Source organism: Camarhynchus parvulus, chromosome 1A (assembly GCF_901933205.1).
Source record: "Camarhynchus parvulus chromosome 1A, STF_HiC, whole genome shotgun sequence".
NCBI lineage: Eukaryota > Metazoa > Chordata > Aves > Passeriformes > Thraupidae > Camarhynchus > Camarhynchus parvulus.
In genome coordinates this window covers 20,159,536-20,179,697 of record NC_044586.1, presented here as the reverse complement: position 1 = coordinate 20,179,697, position 20,162 = coordinate 20,159,536, and the positions used below count along the sequence as shown (strand labels likewise).

At 41.5% G+C, this 20,162-nt stretch overlaps 1 protein-coding gene across 5 annotated transcripts in view; it reads left to right on the top strand.

Moving 5' to 3' along the window:
• The window catches only part of LARGE1 (LARGE xylosyl- and glucuronyltransferase 1), a 278,856-nt gene extending 258,953 nt beyond the window's left edge, over positions 1 to 19,903 (top strand). For 4 of the 5 annotated variants that reach the window (XM_030960519.1, XM_030960517.1, XM_030960518.1 and 1 more), the window contains 2 exons: positions 4,545 to 4,740; positions 8,873 to 19,903. In XM_030960519.1, the coding sequence (XP_030816379.1) occupies positions 4,545 to 4,740; positions 8,873 to 9,070 (394 nt within the window). In that variant the 3' untranslated portion in view covers positions 9,071 to 19,903. The remainder of the gene's footprint in view (positions 1 to 4,544; positions 4,741 to 8,872) is intronic. The other variant, XR_004061190.1, reaches the window with a different exon arrangement.
• The last annotated feature ends 259 nt before the right edge of the window (positions 19,904 to 20,162 follow it).

Sequence of the window (20,162 nt, the reverse complement as noted above, 5' to 3'; positions counted from 1 at the left end):
AGACTCTTCAGTTTTAAAATGCAGCTAGCAGGGGTTAACCATCTCTTGGGTGTGTGTGGTAAGGTCTGATTAGCAGACATTTGTAAAGCATCTCAGCAATGGGAAGAGTACAATATGGCCTTATGATGTTGCACAGAGAGGGGGCTTAGGAGACTTGCGTTCTCTTCTCAGCTCCACTTCTCCCCTGCTGAGAGGCGCTACACGAATCACTTTGCTTTCTTACATCTCTGTTCCCCTTCTCTGAAATACAGGTAACAATGTTCACCTCTCCTTTTTGCAGTATTTTGAGATCTAGAGATAAAAGCTATGAAAGAGCTAGGCATTATCCATGGCTGGAGGAGCTCCATATCATACCTCTCTCATCCTTCTCTTACTTTAGAGCTTTCCTCACACTTTTCCCATTTCCTATATTACACACCTCTCTCATTGCAGCAGCCACCCTTCCCTCATGTGGTTGCATGCACATATCATAGCAGACAGCCTGTGTGAGTCTGAAAAACATAATTCTGATCAGTGTCAGAATTCTACCAGTGACTGCCTTGAAACAGAAACTTGAGGTGACTGAGAGAGGCATGCCTCTGGAAAGTTACTTAAGGATACTGATAAAGCAAGTATTTTCCCTCTGCCATCATTCTTTAGCATACAAAAGACATAAAAATTAACAAGAGATCTGATAAAAAATAGTTTCCTCTCCCGTAGTTGAGAGAAAAAGTCTTTCCAGTGGAAAATAACACCCTCAGGATTTTCAGATGTTGCATTCCACCAGCAGTCAGCTGCACAGTGGTGGCCTTCCACTACAGATTTCATCTTCAAGCTAAACAGCATGTTGGTGTGTTACGTACACAGCTGGATTTGCAAATCCTTTCTCAAGTCTCACTCAGGCAAAAATGTCTTTAACACCAGTGGGAGTTCTTCCAAAGCAAGGTTAAGTAGGACTTGAAGGACATGCAGTCTGTAGCTGGTGTACATATTAATGTAGGATACATTTTACAAATGCTTCCTCAGTTTGTTTGGGCTCATTTCATTGCTCAAATCTGTAGACAGCCACAAAGCATCTGGGCTCTCAGCTCTGGGCTGAGAATTTCCACCTCCAACCTTCAAGGTGCTTTAATAATGCTGCAATTTGCTGCTGAGCAGGTGGGAGTGAGCTGGGGAGGACTGGTGTGACAGTGATTGCTGAGAGTGCCTGCAGCATCCCAGTCCCTCACACCACACGGTAGATTACAATCTTTTCCTCACTGAAATTGCTTTTGTCACCTCTTTCTGAAATGGTGACCTTTTCTACCTCTGGGCAGCTAAGAAGTACACAACGGCTCTCAATTACATCCCTCAGTCACCAGCAGAAGAAAAGAGAAGACAAGTGAGCATCTGTGGCTGGCAAGGTGTGCTGTGTGAAACCCTCTGCCACAGCGGGGGCTCTGTGCCAGCTCGCTGGCTCCCTTGGCAGCTGCTGGCTGGGAGTGTTCTCCCAAGGATGTGCCTGCTCAGGGCCTGGGTAAGAGCTGATGGGCACAAATGTAATCCCCACACACATCCAGGCAAGGGGAAACCACAGATGGCAGGAGACACATCATCGTAGTGAGAAAACATAAAAAGCAGCAACTGATTAACTAATTAACTGATTGCATCCACAATCCAGCAAAATGTGGATTTTGCATCTGGGAACAGAAGTGGGAAAGTTCTTCTTTCACTCATCTTTCTCACTGAAACGGGAAACTTAGAGGAGGCAGGGAGGAAGACCACTCTGAGAAGAATAACTACTTCATTTTGCTAACTTTAGCAAAGTTTGCTATAGTTTTGAAATTTTATTTTAAATAAAAGCAATCAGGAACACAAGCAAAATGAAGCATTGGATCCAAAATGGAGGAGGAGGGGATGCAGTGTGTTCCACTTGTTTTCCATGAACTGTGGGAAAGAAACTCAATGTGATTTTAGGGAGATTGAATTACTTGGTTTGGATTTGTCAAAAATGAGAGCATAGTAAAAAATATGTTGTTCCCAATTTTCATAAAGCTCTCCAGGGATTGTCAGATTGAGTGTGGCCTTAAAATTCAATGTGTATTTAAATCTTGAGTGAGAAGGGCCTGAGCAGAAAATTACATTTATTCATTTGTCCTGTGAGATGGAATACCAGTATAGACAGTGAACCTCTTCTCACAACTGCATCAACGATAGTAAAGTCTGTTGGAATGACTCATCCTTTAATAGGAGCTTCCTCTCCATGGACCTTCACAGAATGGTATCTGCTTCTCTTTCTTTGCAGTACAGTTCATGTAATCAGCCATTGACCAAGACCTAGTTTCAGCAGATTATCTGTGTATGAACCCATATATATTGTATGTACAGATGTAATCCAGTAATGCTCTCACAATTCTCTTAATGTTCTCACAATTAGTCTGTTTTCAGTCTAATTACTCCTTCATCACTATTGTGTGTACACCTCATTTGAGCATCCAATATTCATTTACCTCTTTGTCAGGACCTTAGCTGTCCTTTTGCCTTTCTCTTTCCTTCTACTCACATCAATCACTCTGAAGAGGTAAGTAAAAAACTTCTGTTGTTATTTGGTTTTGTACTATCAAATCTACTCCTTCCTTTCTGTTTTGTTTTGTTTTGTTTTGTCTCTGCAACCCCAGTTCCATATTTTCCCTTTATTGTCTCTTCCCAATTATTTATTTTGCCCTGCTAGTTTGCTGTCTTGACTCACAGAGGTTATACTTGAGCTGCTGTAGATGCTTAAACTGATACTTCCAAAAAGGGTGGAAAGAAATTGAATTATTTTTATGGTTAGTATCTTGTTACCCCCTGTTTAAATCAGTGGGAGAGTGTTACTAGAATAACAGCAGCATTTGGCTGCTTCTCTGCAGGAATCTCTCAATTAACTAAAGTTTGTATGGGGCTTTGAAGATACAAATCACTTCATAAGTGTTTAGCAGTCATTATTATTATTATTATCATAATTAATTTCAAAATGCCGGAGGTAGGATTTTAGAAGATACAGCACCCTCCACAATCTTATATCATTTTAAACCCCACATAGTGACTGTTGGGTTGGGTTTTTTTCCCAGCATAGATAGCTGCACATTAATGACTGGCTAGGTTAGCCATGCATCTCCAAAAGAGGCCAAGAAAAGGGATAGGCTTTTTGGCCATGATTCCAAAGGGCATGAAGGGTTATAAGCATCTTTGTGAATCTGGCACTGCTTGCTAATAATCTCTGGAGAATTACTTCACTGTCACTGTCATTATTTCACAGTTTTTTAATAGAAAAAGGTTTTGTTTTTCCTGGTCCCTAAGTGAGATACCCGAAAGTGGTAAAACCTGTTTACAGTTTAGAAATGCAGCATACAAAGGACCATACAGTACTTGTGACCCCAATGCCATGATAATAATTCAGTCTTCCTGCACTGCCCTAGAGAGTCAGCAAAGCTGAACACCTCTGATTCTCCTGTTACAAGCCATAAAATATGTCCAAATGAAAACTCCTAGGCAGTGATTTTATATTCCTGACTTTAGCAATGGCTTACAATGTTATGAGAATTTCTGGGATTTAAACATTACATCATGCTGTAATTTTGCAATATTTAATGCTCAAATCCCTTCACTTTTAGTATGTGAATCATCCCTGTGAATTGAATGCACCTTACTTTACAAATTGGCAGGATATTTGTTTTGCCCCTCCTGTTGCCTGTCTATCTCAGTGTTGTAATACAGATACCTTCTATGCCATTGTTTTATTAATTAATCTGTGAATCTGCAGAAAGAGCTTGTCTCATTGATTTTTGGAAAGTGTTAGAATAAGTGGGCGAGAGAGTCATTGACCCTGGCACTAATGGGGTGCATTCAAGCTGTGCAAGGAAGAGACCTTGTGTGACCTAAACTAGATTAGCAAAATACAAAAGGATCTTTTCCTGTAAATCAAATTGATTACCTTACTGAAGATCACAGGAGTACTCCCCACAATGTAGAACTTAGAGCAGAAAGCCTTTATGCAATATTTTACTTACTAATGTAATTATGCAGCTTGGTTCCTGCCATAGTAATAACTGTAATTAATAAAATAGAACATCTATCCAGAGCTGCAGGTGTCTCTCATGCAAATTATAAAATTGCCTGTAAAACAGATCGTGAATGTCACCATGGTGGGGAAATAGCTAATTTTAGGGACTTTATCTGTGCTGCAGATTTCCACACCGATTTTAGAGCACCAACCGATGCAGCTGCTTGGTTGCTAGGAATAAGACACAGCCCTTGTAGTGCAGATGAACTGACAGGGTACTGTGTAATGGTTTCTCACATTAGCATGAGGTACTGTTTTCACACTATCCTTCACCAACTAGATGTGTTTAAGCATTGAGGTCTGGGAGGCGTGCTGGAAATAGTCCTAGAAATTGCCTCCGACATGTCCTAAAAATGATGATGTGAACTGTAAGCTAATGTCCTTACCTTTGAGCATTTCATCTAACAGATAATACTTTGTTTCCTCGCCAAGTTGCTTTCTATCTAATTGCCTCCCCACGTCCCTCCATTTATGTCTGTTTCAGGTACCACGTCTGGACGAAAGGGCATGCGCCAACAAATTTTGCCAAGTGGCGAACAGCCACCACCCCCTACCGCGTGGAGTGGGAAGCAGACTTTGAGCCATACGTCGTCGTCAGGAAGGACTGCCCGGAGTATGACAGGCGCTTTGTGGGATTTGGCTGGAACAAAGTAGCTCACATCATGGAACTGGATGCACAGGTGAGGAGATGACACACGAGTATCTCATCCAGGGCTCTGCAGTAGGCTTGTTCCAACCAAGGCTGTGTCCTGTAGGATGGCGTCACGCTTTGCATCACCAAATGTTCATCTGGCCTTACTGAGCTCCTTAATGAGTGCTTCTTGAGTTGGGAACACTCCATTTAATGCTTGTCGAGTATTAAATGAAGAGCTGAGTCTGAGTTCATTTATTTGTCAGTTTTGAGAAATTCATTGTTTTGCAGAGGCACAACGCCTGTAGTGCTCTCCTCCTGATTGAAGCATTGAAGCAGTTGTTGCCAATCCCATCACTTATTAAGGAACATGTAGACCTAGCTGCATTTTTTCCACTAAATTGAGGTTTGTGAGTCCCAAATACTAATTTACAATTCAAAAACTAATCTTCAGTTGAATTCAAGGCAAGCATCTTTAATTTCTGGCTGAGATTTACAGCACATTTCTGCAAAGATGGCCTTTACATTTCCAGAGTCTGGGGCTGTGGTGCTGACTCTAAAGGATCCAGGTACTTGAGCCTTGGGCTACCTGCTTCTTGGATCTGTGACTTGGGATGAAGCTGCTGGGCAGAATTTATAATAATAAGGATGCAGAGAAAGCTCAGGAGTCCCAAACTGGCACCAGAGCTCTCAGAGTTGCCAAGGTCCCTGCTGCCAACCTAAATCTTAGAGGCTGGCAGTGACTATGGCTCCATGGGAGCCCAGTGCTGCTGCTCACTGAAATGGCAGGATTTGCATCACCCTGCTGTTCTTGGATGAGGAGCTACCCACTGTGCTCATCAGTAAGGTCTGGGTCATGGCATTTCTTTTTAGTTTGGGTTTGTGGAAGTTTTTTTTCAGTTTGGTTTCAATCCCAGTGATTGAACTAGTAGCATTTCATGCTAACCAAAAAAACGGGTTTTGGTGATCTTTATCCTCTTGTGATAGCTTCTGCTATCAATCTGGAATAGAGCAGATCCTTCTTTGCTCAAGTCTTACCAGTTTATGTGAAGCACAGCAGCTCAAGGCTTGGAGCAAGTTAGTGGGAGATTGTGTCTCTGGGGTGTGAGCTACAGTGTATTTGTATGCAGGCATGTGTGGGAAGGCTATTTTCTACTTCTGCTTACAAAACCACATGGTCACCTTGGGCTGGCAGCCACTTGCCCTCTGTTTGCCAAGGTCATTCCCAACAAATTTGTACCTACTTACATGACAAAAAATTATTACATACTAGAAAAAATATTTTCCCTTATATTAATGTTAATAATACTTTACTATAGCACTGTAATTTTCCAGTGCATTTTCTAAGCACTAATTAATTAACCATCAGTTGTGGAGAGTGCCAGGGTAATGGTTTATTATTTGTTAATATGGGTAACAAGGTTTATGTTCCCAGTGGCAGCTCTTATGTAGCATTCAGGATTTAACTCTTCTGTTCAGAGGTGTCTGCTCAGCGCAGATTCACACATGGGAAATGGAAACAGTTTTAAAGTTGACCATAGTGCAATTATTTTAAATGACCATTGGGTTGGAATTAACTCTGGGAAATTGTTCTTCTCACTCTTCCAGCCTTGAGCACAGTATCACATTTAAAAGAAGTTTCCTTTTCCTCTGTAGCAATTTGGATATTGGCAGGTTCTCCCACAAATGAGCCTAGAGGAGACATGGGATGGCACAGCTACTTCCCCTGTGGCATTCCTCTGCTTTGGGGTGTGCACAGATCAGGCTGCTGCCAGCTGCTAGGCTGGCTTCATTACCAGCAGGCAGAGCAGCTTCTCAGTTATTTCACTGCTCCTCATGACTGCAGTGTCTGTCAAGAGGTCTGTTCCAGATCCCTTTCCAAGAGCCTGTGCCACTGCCATCCCTCAGAGCGGGACATGGCATGGAGATAATCATCATTGTTATTCTGGGAGCATGCAGGTGTCCACTGAGCTGGATGCTGTACAAATGCACAGATAATGCTAGTCTCCATCTATTCTAGGACCTAGGGACAGAGGTTCCTGCACAAGTGCATTGCCTTTTCAACAGAGGCTTCCATGTAGTAGGGCGAGGTCATTAGGAAACCTTTCCCTACCTTCCCAGTGACTGTGCTAGACTGTAAGTGTCCCATTTTCCAGGACCCTAGCCCAGCATATTTCAAAGGGGATTATTAGCAGTAGACTCATAGTTTTTTGTAAGGCTTTATGTGTCTGAGGGCCGTTCACAGGGATGGGAACGCTGCTGTGCTGAACAGTTAGCACTGCAGAGTGTAGACAGTCCCTGACATGCAATATTACAGACTTGAGATGCAAACAGAGAACAAAGAAAAGGTTGTATGAGGGGAATGCATCTTCCTCTGCAGCTCCAGCCCGTAGTTTTAAGGTTCTTTAGAGTCATTTTCTGTAGTTTGTAGTTTATCAGCTCTCCTCGCTCCTTGGTGCCAGCCTTTGGTTTCACAATTGGTTCCCCATTAGTCCTGAGCATCTTCCAGGTGCATAAATTCTGCATGTGAGCATCAGATAATTTTGCTTTTGCTATACATTTTTCACCCCAAACAGAGGCTCGGAGGACCTCATTCCTGTATATGACAACATTGTAAATTGGCACAAGGATTTACCGCTTTAGCACTGTATGGCAGGGAACAGGCATTCTTATAGGGAAAAAGGAGCTGCATCTGCACTTAGCTGCACATACAGGTGAAACACTCAGGTTTATCAGCACAGGTGTGTTTTTTCCCCATAAATCTCTTTCTGTACTAAAATATTTTGGAGTACTCTGCCTTTCTGCAGCACATATTCTTTGTCTCTGTACAGACTCCTAGATCTACAAGTGACTGGGAATTGCAAACCACTTCCTTTAAAGCCAGTATGCTCTGTGTCTCTTCCTTCTCTGGCTAGTTTCTTTTGTTAATGGGTTAATGAGTCCATCCAGCAACAGCTGCAGGTGGAAACCGTGTGAGAAAATAGGAAATTTGCCTGTGGAGGCTTCAAAGTTTCTTTATAATTTGCGTCCAATACAAATCTGACTTCTTGAAATTCCATATGAAAAAAGTGGTTAGGGCACTTCATTTGGCTACAGAATAATGAGGTTCACATCCCTTACCCAGTTCCTTGCAGAAGATACCTGCCTGTTGCATATTCTATACTAGTGAACTTTCAGCTTGTCTAAGAATCAGGCTTTTTTGAGCTTTGCTCTAATCCTCATATATTTACCTGTAAAAGATGAAAGAATCTTACAGGAATAATGGAGACTTAAATCAACCATCATTTTTTTAACAACAAAAATTGTCAAAGAACTTGGTCAGATAGAATAAGTGAAGTAGTTTTACTGGAGAAGGAGAGTTAGCACAGTATCTCAAACTTTGTGAGGAATAACTTAATTTGAGTAAAAATGTCTCAAAGCATATGGAATTAGCAAGTTCATTTTCACACATTGCCTATAAATTATACCATATTCTCCCCTTATTTCAGGTTTATAAATAATTTTGGACAGTTTTGTCTCTGTAAGTATCTTAAGCATATAGGCAAAGCAACATATGTCATGTGCAGTTTTGCCTTTGTAAATGTAGCTTATTCCAGTATCCCAAGCAAAATAAATTTTAGGGGCAAAGCCATGTTTTTGCATGAACACTTAAGACTCATGCTGTGTAGTCACAGCTGTGTTGTTGCAATCACATTGCTGAAAAATCTGTGTGGCAGACATGGCTTCAGGTGTGCCTTTTGTACTATTTCCCCATTATTTGGCTTATATGGGGTAAAATGTTTTAAAATAGCTGTTTTTTTTTTTTACCATGAGGGTGGTAAAACACCGGGGGGGACTATCCAGAGGGGAGATGGAAACATGCAAGGACAGGTTGGATGGGGCTCTGGCAACCTAATCTAGTTGAAGATGTCCCTGCTCATTGCAGGGAGGTTGGTCTAGATTGTCTTTAAAGGTGCCTTCCAACCCAAAAAATTCTATGATTTTATAAAGAGATGAAGTAGATCTTTCAAAAAACCAAGAAAAAGCTACTTGAAAAAACAAAGGCACCTTGTTTGAGATCCCTGACAGGTTTGTTGTTCCTGAGACACAAACCAGGCCATTCGGCACTGGAGCACATTTGGCTGAGGAGGAGCCTTGTGGGAGGCCAGAATCCCCCTCACAGCCGTGTCTTTGTCCCACAGGAATACGAGTTCACGGTGCTGCCCAACGCCTACATGATCCACATGCCGCACGCGCCCAGCTTCGACATCACCAAGTTCCGCTCCAACAAGCAATACCGCATCTGTCTCAAGACGCTCAAGGAGGAGTTCCAGCAGGACATGTCGCGCCACTACGGCTTCGCGGCCCTCAAATACCTGACGGCGGAGAACAACAGTTAGCACTGTGGAGCCCGTGCTTGGCCAACAGGGAAACTGAGACAAGAGCCACTCAGCATTTGGGGCCTGGCCTTTGAACTCCAAACTGAGAAATACTTTCTGTTTTTATATCATACTTGGCAGTTCTAACAGTAGAAATTTGAAGTGACATATCTTCAGACGATGCTCATTCATCCCTTCCCTGACTGCCCCGGCTCTGTCGGCTTCAGAGTTCATGAGGCACCTGTGAGCAGGGCCGGCCGGGCGCCCTCTGAGCCACCTGAGGTGGGGACTGGGCAGGGGTGGGATTGCACTCCGCTCTCTTGACTGCAGAGCACAGACAGACCTTCAGAATATAGGATTTCATGTTGCTATTTAATAATTTGACATGCTTTTTATCTGTAAAGGAAGATCTTCGGGTCGCTGTCCTGTGAATTTCAAATCTGCACTACTTTAAAAGGGAACTTTCACCTGTGAACTTTCACAGGGGCCCTGTTAACATGGATGACCTTGTTAATGCAGGATGAGCCAAAGGTCTGAATTAGCCTTGAAAACACAGGGGACACTTATACAATACTGCACTCCTGAGAAGGTGTGTTACTGGTTCAGTTGTATACATGATATTGGTTGGTCTTTTTTTCTCAAATTAATTGTTTTATCAGGAAAATCCCCTATATCCCACCCCACCTTGGCCCCAGTCCTAAGTGCTGCTCCTTTCCTTGCCAAGGAAATATCTCCCTTGTGTTTCTTTGCCATCTTCTGTTTTGGTGGTCCAGTAAAGAAGATCAGTAGCTCTGCCAGAACGTGAACAGAACTTGTCAGTTTAAAGTCTGTTTTCATCAGAGCAACTTGTTCACATGTGTCTCATAAGATAAAGGGCCTGGCTCTAACCCTTTATCTCTTTTAGGCAGGAATTGGATTTTACCTATAAGGCACATTGTACCAGGGGAATACTGATTTGTGGGCTCATTTCAGTGCTGCCCATCCGTGAAGGTACTGGGCCTTAGGCCTTAAGTGGACTTCCTTGCTGAACAGTGAATAGAAACAAGTAAAAAGGCAACTAGTAGCCTTGGTGCTCTCCTGCTGCCTGCTGCAAGGTCTCAGAACTACTTCGTTAAAGGAGTTTATAATTAAAAGGAGCAGAACTGTTAGGAATAAACTCCCCATTGGACGGGGAGAAAAGAATGTGTTGGGAATCTGAGTGAGTGTTTGCTTGAACGTGGACTGGTCAAGTTCACAACATCGGTACACACAGGAATTTGCTGGAGGGCAAAGAGGAACCTAACAAGCAAAATGCAGAAAACAAGACACTGGACTTTTTGCCACTTTCTTTATCTTCAGTATTAATGTTGTGTTTACATGGGAGGAAGAGATGAGGTGCACTACCCCTTTCAGGGCTATTTGTAATTTCTGTTGCAATGTTAATAGAGAAAGCAGAAACAACTCAGTGAGAAATGTGTCTGTCTCCCTGCCCCAAACCCCAAACAACCACATGTACCAATACCACTGCCTGAGCTGGGAAATGGATCCATATTGTGTTCTGCTCACGTTTTTCCATTTTGTTTTTCAGCCACTGGACCTTCTACTTTCCTCCCACCTCATCTAGAGCTTGGTTTTATTTCTAACCTGACATTTTGTGAGAGATTTCTGATACGGTGGAAACCACGCAGTTAAACCAGACATTTAAACTACAAATATCAGTTCATCATTCTGTGTATATATAAGAAAAGCCAAAAAAGGCAATGTCTTTGACAAGAAATAAAAAGGGGCGGGAGGCTGTGTGTAGTTTTCACTTTTTCCCCTGGGAGTGTTGGCTGCATAAGAATATATCACTGCATAATTTTCCAAAGAGCTTTTTTCTCTGTTCTTAATGGCTTTATGTAAAGATTTACATAAAAAGCTGGAGAGAGCTGGGAAGAAGTGATATTAGTGCTCAGTTCTGGCCAAGATACATTCTTTTAAAAACATCAAAGTCTTAACTCCCCAAGTCCTGTATTAGCATTAAATGCAGAGGTCATTGTGCTGATTGAGAATAAGAAGACTCCTGCAGCACAGGGACTGTTGATTAGCCAGTGTGCAGAAAGATCCCAAAAGCTGATCTAAGAGAGGCTACCATTCATTGTACCTACATGAAATCTCCAGTCAGAGCTTCAGTGTGGCCCCCATTATGTTCCATATGTATTCTAGATGTACATTTCTCCTTGGCTTAACGATGCCCAAGGATAGGCTGGATTTCCCTACAGCAGCATAACCTGTACATTATTTGGCTGTTCCATCATAAGCATTCTTCTCATTATTCTCTTCTCAGTGGTGAAGGATGGGGGAGCAGGGAGGTAATGATTAGCACCTTGCCTGTAGGTTGAGTCTTGGGACCTCCTGGGTAGGCTTAGGTGTGCTGGCTGGTGTAACCAGCTCAGAGATTGGTAGTAGGTACAAAGAGTCCCTTTTTTTGTCCTTATAGACACTGTACTGACTTGTATCTGTCATGTCATATTTGTTTCTGTGCTTCATAATTTGAGAGGTGTGGGTCTTGGGGGTTTTTAGCACATTTCAAACAATCTACCTGATGGCAAGTTAGGATTACATATCTGTCTGTAACTGCCAGGGCTCCTCCAACACAATGAAAAAATCCACCACCGACAACAAAAAAAATTCCCAACTCAGTTATAACACTGGCTGTCTTCCAGTCCTCTGCTGTAGTAAGTATTTGGTAGGAACTTTGTTACTTAATTCTCAGTTTTCTCCTGAAATCTTCCAGAAGTAGCAGATAAACCTGGTAACTTAATGCTTTTGATTTATTGATTTGTTCCAGCAACTTCTCTCTTGAGTCTTCAATCTATGACCTCTCCTTATCTTTGATATTTGGAAAGTGTGAGTCTCTCGTTTAGATACCACTCCAGCACCCTCTAAGTGAAGACTGATGCAAATAAATCATTTAGATTCTTGGCAATGTCTTTATTGTCTTTAATTGTTTCTTCTACTTGTTTTGGGTTACCTGCCCATTATCTCCACTTTCTGCTTTTGGTGTACTGAGCAAATGTTCATTTTCAGTTTTAACTTCCTACTGTTTGCTCTTCAGATTCCCTCTTAGCTTTCTCAAAGTCCATCTTAACTGTTACATACCTTCCTTTCAGCTTTACAGAGTTTTATTTGCATTCTCTGATAGTTTCCTGTTATTTGGCCTGAATAACTTCTAAAATTTCCTATTTAGTCATATCAACATTTCCTTGTCATTGTCTTCCATTCATCCAAGGGATACCATACTCCATAGCTGTCTTATCAGCCCTTTCTATTTTAATCTGAGGATTTCAGGTTTTTTAGTCCTTTTTTTAGAGCTATTGATTCTTTAAAAAGAAAATTATGTTTTTGTTTTTAAATTTACCTTGAATGTCACCCTACTAGGTTTTGAGGTATTTTCCTCTTTCACCTTCCTAAATGTGAAATTTTTCTAATTTCCTAATTAGGGGATCAGAAATAAAGTATTACAGAAATTGGGCTCTGTATCTCCCTTCTGTATCTCCCTTTTCCCTCTCCACTACAAAACATTGACATTTAGGAGTCATTGCAAACTTTTCAAGTCCCAAAGCCAAAACTGTATATTTTCCAGCACCTTTTGACATCCAACCACTATCAGACATAATTATTATTCCAAATAATAACCTGCTACCTGGCACCTAGTCCTCCTATTTTTGTTTTCATGCTTCATCCTGTGATGTAACAGGCTCTGCAAGTCCAAGTTTTGGATGAAACACTTATTTGATACCTTATCATACCCTTCTGATATGTTTCCATGATTTTTCTCTGTTGTCACAGTAGATATATCTATATATAGAGATATATACACACATCTTCAAAAGTTTGGCTGTAGTTTCCATCATATCTCTTTCTCTCGAAGATCATCTACCATTTGCCTACACAGAAAATGTCTCTGTTTATCTGGGATAGTTCTTAGTATCTATCAGGTTTTTTCCCAAGTCCTAGCTGTAGTAATTCCTTCCAGCCTTGCTATTTTCCTATGCAAACAATCTGGTCCCACTTCATAATTTGCTATTTTTTTTCTGTTTGTAATCATTATCCTGGATGCCATGGCATAAAGGAATCAGCAGCTGTACCTGCAGTTCCATCGCCCTAGTTAGACTGAATCTGACATATGCTGCCATTACTCCTACTGATTTTTTACCTGGTTGGCTTCATGTGGTTTGTTGGTAAATCATAAGCTGCATTTTCCTTTTACTGCAACAAGCAGAGGCACTTTGTAGTGTTATTTGCAGTAACTGTTGCAGCATTGTAAGCCCTGTGTTAGAGGGAAAAGCACAAAAACCTCGTCAAAACCATAGCTGCTATTTCTTTCCACAGGGGAAAATAAGGCCCTAGCACAGCTGAACAGTTTTATAAATGCCCTGCACAAAGCACATTGCACATCATTTTCTGGTAGGTATAATCATACATCGTCCAATTAAATATGAAAAATACATTTCTAATGTTCTCATTTTTATGTGCAGTTCTACCCAGAAGATAATGCATTTCCTTCTCTGTCTTGCCAGTTTCCCCCATTACTCCAGCCTGCCTAATAGCCCCATCTGTTTTCAGCTGAGAAAGATTAATGGCCAGAAGCACTGGGAGTCCTGGCAAATCAGCAGAGATATTACTCTTAGGCATTGCTCAGAACATTCCTTCCTGCTCTGCCATATACTGTATGGGTGTTCCTCAGGTTTCAGGGCAGCAGCAGCAGAACACAGCAAGCTCAGCAAGTGGGGTGAGTGTCATTATTTATGAACTTCAACCGGTCTAACACTTTCAGTGGTGGGAGTGCTAGAAAGAGAATGTATCATTGTTAGCTCAAAACATATTTCAATATTAGGGAAAAAAAAGCAGCTAAGTTTCTGCAACTCCACTAGGTGAAACTAGAACAAATAAGTCGCTAGTCGAAAATGCCAGCCAATAATCTGGTATTTCCACTGCAGCATTGAAAATGCAGAAGCATTGATAGCTCAGTGAAGTAATTTTTACAGTAGTAATTAATAATGTATATTTAGATGGTGTGTTTACATCCAAACACTTAGGTGTATTGTGGATTATATGAAGATTGTATATTGTTTCACGATATGAAATTGCTTGGAAAAGCTGCTGGCTGTGCACAGCAAATAATTGCTCAGGAAATGCTTACAAACCTGGATTTAGAAAAATCTTGTTTTTATAAGACTTTGGTTTTATGAGTAGTTAGACACTCCCAAAACAGAACATAAAGTCCTTGAGAATTTCAAAAGGAGCTGTGTATGGGTCAGTTGGCTGGAACGTTTTCCTCTTACCCTTACTTGGGATTTGGGGTTTGTTTACAGAGAAGAATTATGATGTTGAGTTGAAAAAAATAATCTGGGAATTAGAAAGCCAGCCAGATATTTATTTATGTGGTCATTCATATGAACATATTTGTTCAGACCTGTTAGTGGCTACTCCAGTGGAAGTGTTAGGTCACTGAAAGTGTCAGGATGCAAACAATCTGAAGCCCAGGCTTAGAATTTATTATCTGTTCAGTCATTGTGTGTGGCTTCTCCTCATATGGTAAGAGCAGCTTGCTCGCTTCCAGCACATTACTATTTCTGTTGGGTTAAAATGTTTTAAATCTCTGCAGCATGAATTTGTGGAAGTCACTGCACAGTTAGGAAAGGCTGCATTTGAGAGCTCCATGGTCCACTGCCACAAGACACAAAATTACATTCCCAAAGAAACAGTTCTGACCTGAGGGTAATTGTCTGACCAGGGATTTAGACACCCTTACCAGATATGTTCAAGAAGAGGTCCCCAAACATATTAGGCCAGGTAATTCAAACCAAGCTTAGCCTATTTCTGAGTATTATGGCGACATAATTGAGACTCAGTGGAAGTGTGAATTTTCAGCATTAACAATTACATCACAAGTCTTGTGATAAGGCTGCAAATTCAATCACATGAAAGTTAGAAGATCTGAAATTTCAAGTTGGTGGCGGTGTTGGTGATTTGCTCATAAAACTTCTATCTGTTCCCTCACACATATATAGTAGGATGTAGTCTGTGCACAATTCTTCATTCAGGTTTTTTTGAGGGAGTTCTCTTTCTTTCTCTGCAGAGAATGCATAATATTTGGGTGAATGAAGCAGCTGGGTGTATGATACTTCTTTGTACTACTTCTTTCATTGAGGTTTTCATAATATGATAGCAGTCTTAATTTTGAGCAAAGACAGACTTTTTTTCTTTCCCCAAAGTATAGGTATAAACTGATTTAGGAAAATCAATTACCCCCATGCTCTCAGGCTTTCAGAGCAGAGCACCTGCAGTTCTGTTCTGCAGGCTTTTCTCATGTGGAAGGGATCCTGTGAAGCTGATGGAAATCACACATTCAGAGGCCTTGTAGCACTCACCCCCAGGCTACAAATGCTAACAGCTGAACTTGCAAGAGTGATGAATCCCAGCTCTGTCCAAGCATGTCTGCTCCATCACTGGGACCACTCTAAGGACTATGAGCAGTCTGTCAGGTAAGCAAAGAAATATGAAGTAAATAATTGCAGGTGGGGTATGATGGGTTTGTTTTAAGTAGCCAGATTTTCAGAGGACTGAGGAAGACATAAGCATTTTGAAGTCCTTCAGAAGATCTGTTCATAGGATGTGTGGGCTGGACTAACCCCATTCTGGATTTGTGGCATTTCTTAACGAACACTGGCCAATGCGTCCTGCCTGCAGTAAATTGTATGGATTGTAAAATTCTTGAAAGCACTGACAGTAAACTATTCACAGCTCAAAGATATTTAATTTGTTTCAATTCTTTGGATTCCCACACTGATCCTTTGGTGCCCTTAAGAAAAAGGAAAAAAAGAAAAAATATAGTAGAAGCTTGATAACAGTAGGAGTCTTGACTATCCAGCCATTCTGGAATTGTCAGCACTGAGGTCAATGGTTGGGACAAAGCTAGAGTTAGTGATGTTCATAGAATTTCTTCTTTTGATCTGCCTGTGGAACTCTTGTTCCAGCAGTGCTTTCCAGTGATGCTATAAGAGAAGGAAGAGCTGTCCAATGCAGATTGATCCATGAATTCTTCATCCAGTCAGACCTCACCATCAGCAGCAGGAAGGAAGGGGAACCACCACGTGGGACTGTTTGTAGATGGCAATAGTGAGTTCAGTATGAAATCTCTTATTCTGATGATAGATTTCACCAAGCTCTTCTGCATTTTTCATGTACACTTGCTGTGACAGAGGCGCCTTGGGGTGAGGAAAAGATGGGACTCAGCAGTTTGCTGGTCCAGAATGAGAACAAGAGATGTGTGTATTTTCCCTTGACACCTTGCTTAGTGTTTATTAATTATATTAGCACCAGTTAATCCAGCTGACCTGAGACTCAGTGTTCAGGCCAGGCAGTAAGCTTCTGCTGTGCTGACAAGAGAATAGACAGATAAGCAAAATTATGTTTTCCATCCATAACATCAATGAATATTTCCATACAGGTTCAAATGGCTCACAGAGAGTTTACATCTTGTATTTTTCACTGTTAAGTCTTCTTCAAAGAACAGCAAAGGCAATTTAAAAAAATAAAAAGCTATTGAGTACTGTAAGGACCCACAAGGATTAACATTCACAGAGAGTCATCAATATGAAATATCCACCAAGTTAACCTTCCAGCTTCTGTCATAAATGCAGAGAATACAGGCACTATCATCATCTTTCTCTTTACGCTTCATAGAGCAAAAAAAAATACATGTACTAAAAAACAACTCTGAATCACATCACCCAAGACACAAATATTTTCTAAATTTTAGTGCTTTCATTTCCATTTTCATAAGTGAAATTAAAAGTTTGCAAAATATTTTTTATTAATCTTATTCAATTTAGGTATTTATATTCAAAGTTGAACATGAGCCAGCAGTGCCCTGGCAGCCAGGAGGGCCAACCCTGTCCTGGGGGGCATCGGGCACAGCACGGCCAGCCAGGCAAGGGAGGGATTGTCCTGCTCTGCTCTGCACTGGGGCAGCCTCACCTCCAGTGCTGGGGGCAGGTTCGGGTGCCACAGTGTAATAAAGATCCAGAAAGATGCTGAAGGGTTTAGAGGGGAAGCCATAGGAGGTGTCTGAGATAATTTGGCTTTTTCAACCTGGAAAAGACGGAACTTGGGGGCAGACCTCACTGCAATTAAAACTTCCTCAGGAGGGAAAGAGGAGGAGCAGACACTGATCTCTTCTCTCTGGTGACCAGTGACAGAACCCAGGGAATGGCCTGAAGTTGTGTCAGGGGAGGTTTAGGTTTGATATCAGGAGAAGTTCTTCACCCAGAGGGTGTTTGGGCACTGGAACAGGCTCCCCAGGGAAGTGGTCACAGCACCAACCCTGACAAAGATCAAAAAGCATTTTGACAATATTCTAAGGCACATGGTGTGACTCTTGGGGATGGTCCTGTCCAGTGCCAGGAGTTGGACCTGGTGGTCCTTGTGGATCTTTTCCAACTTATAACATTCTGTGATTCTATTCTATTTATTTTAATATGTTGCCGCTTTCTTCTGCATCTGTCAGACTTGAAAACATTACAGCATTGTCTGTGGAGAAGAACAGAACTGATGGGCCATTGAGTTGTCCTCCATGTTAGTGCAGGGAAAGTCTTTTCTGTAGCCTGGGGGATTTTTTTATTAGTTTGTGCTATCACAGGTTTTATTTCTACCTTAGCTGTGTCTCCTCCAATAAGTATGAAAGTCTACTGGCTCATACCAGACCACTGCATGATTTCAGTACTGAGCAGTGTTTCTCACATGTCACCTAAACCTCCGCACAAATTTATTCTGCAGGGGTTTTTTTTTCAATTTTAATCTTCAAGCTACACCTGATAAAAAATTCATCATTTTAAAGCTGTAAAAACGGGTTCACTATGTTTTGGTTTATTTTTAACATACTCATTTTGTTCAAAGTCTTCTGTCTACTACATCCATAGACCTTCCAGGAAAATACTGTTTTGAGAGAAAGAGCGTAATTGTAAATAGTCCTGTGTGGCTGGAATCAGCAGCACTATGAGGGTTAGTAATCTACTCAAGTCAGGAATTTTAGCACAGGTTTCCAGTATTTACAAATTTCCCTATTTCTGTAGGGTTCCATTTCAGGATCCTTCTTCAGCCAGCCCATTCTTGCGTTTTCCACTTTTTCTCCTTGTTCCCATCTGCTGCAGCCCCAAATCCTACCTTAGGTTGGTGTTGACTGGCATTTTAAAGACAATGTATACAACATCCACAGTGCTGAGATCTGATTATTATACAGAGAAAAGACACCTCCCCATTACTGGCTACCTTAAACTATCAATAACATGTTAAATTAAAAAAAAAAAGAAAAAAAAGTGGGAGGAGAGGAGAGAGGAGAGGAGAGGAGAGGAGAGGAGAGAGAATGCTTAGGCTTCAAATGCCATTAATGCAAAAACAAAACTTAATCCACTTCTCCTCTCTAGAGTACCCAAAACCTGATGAAAAGTAGCACCAAAGTGATCTGAATACCAAATGAATCTCACAATGCCAGAATCCTTAGTTCTTAGGTGCCCAGCTACAACCATTCAGGCCCTGATTCAGCCCATACAACTTGGCAGCTGTCTTGAGACCCATGGTGTAGGAGTTGCTCACAGAGTCATGGAATCATTTAGGTAGGAAGAGACATCTATGATCAAGTCCAACCATTAACCTAACACTGCCAAGTCCACCACTAAGCCATGTCCCTAAGTGCTACACCTACTCATCTTTTAAATACTTCCAGGAATGGTGACACTTCCTGGGCAGCCTTTTCTGGTGATTGACATCCCTTTCAGTCCCCTTTGTTTCCTTTGAGAGTCAAGGGAATGAACAGGACTTCAGAAGAGGGCATTTCAGTTCACTTCAGCAGCACATCACCCCTTGCTCTTTGAGTAGCAGAAAGGGTTACCGTGCTGGTGGTGAGCACCAGTTTTAGAGTTGCCACATACTAATTTAAGATTGCAGGTGTCAAAATCCCCTGGAAACTAAGCAGTAAGTGCTACAAGGCCTTCTACTCAGTATTAGCTGACAAACTTGAGAACAACAATCCATGTGACAGAAAAGGTGTGGGTGGATCAGCCACAGGAGGGGGGTGATTTGTGGACTCCAGAGACTGTGCTGCATGTTGTGACAGACAGTTTGTGCTAAGAGCAGAAAAGCACTCATTTTCAGCCCAAAACCGTGGGCTTCATAATGGTGGGTAAAATATTACCCCTAGCATTGGTGGTCGGGTTGTGCCAGGTCTGTGGCAGTGTGCCAGCCAGCACATTTCCAACAGTGCAGGTAAGAAGCTGTGAGAAAGGGGTAAAATCCCCCAACAGTGGCTTTTCACAGTGTTTCTTCTTAAGACTCAAACTTCATTCTTTTTCTCTCATGGCCAAGGTGATTGTACATTCTCCAGGGGAAAACTGGAGTTCCATGACCTTTAGGGTGAGCTGTGCATGAAACAAGGCTTGTGGCATTGAAGATTCTGACTTTCCAACTCAGCACCTTGAATTTCCCAATATATTACCTGACTGGCTGTCTTTCTGCTTCAACTCTTCTGTTTCTCTCCCCAGCTTAGGGAAAGACTTTTAAGTAATGTTTCAGGAAAGAGAAAAGGAACATGTGTCTTCTTTCCTTATGCTGCCTCATCTCCCAAGCACCTCGCCCTCCAGACTGAGGCAATTTGCATTTAACACAAACCACTTAATTTACACATAAACTTCAGTCCGTGTGTAAGTTTTCTAGGTGACAATTTTATTGGGGAAAATGCTGTTTAGATTGTGTGTGCAAAGTAAATGGCTTGTAAATATTTAAAAAAAGGTTAATTTTCAATTGTGCAATAAAATTGTGAAATAATCCTCTCAATTCCTTTCCAGCGTCTGTCTTGACACGTGCTGATTTTAAGAGCATACCATTGTTTCTTCAGATGGGAACAAAAGGAAAGAGGTCATGAGCTGTTTTGCTTTCCGCTTTAAGCTTTTTATTACTTTTTAATTTTTGCATTGTCATTCCCTTTAAGTTGGTTTATCCCTCCAACCCTGGTTCAATCAGACACATTAGTACCAGGCTGTTGCCACTGAAGACAGGTGAGTCATCATCTGCTCCGAGTTAATCATGTTTATCT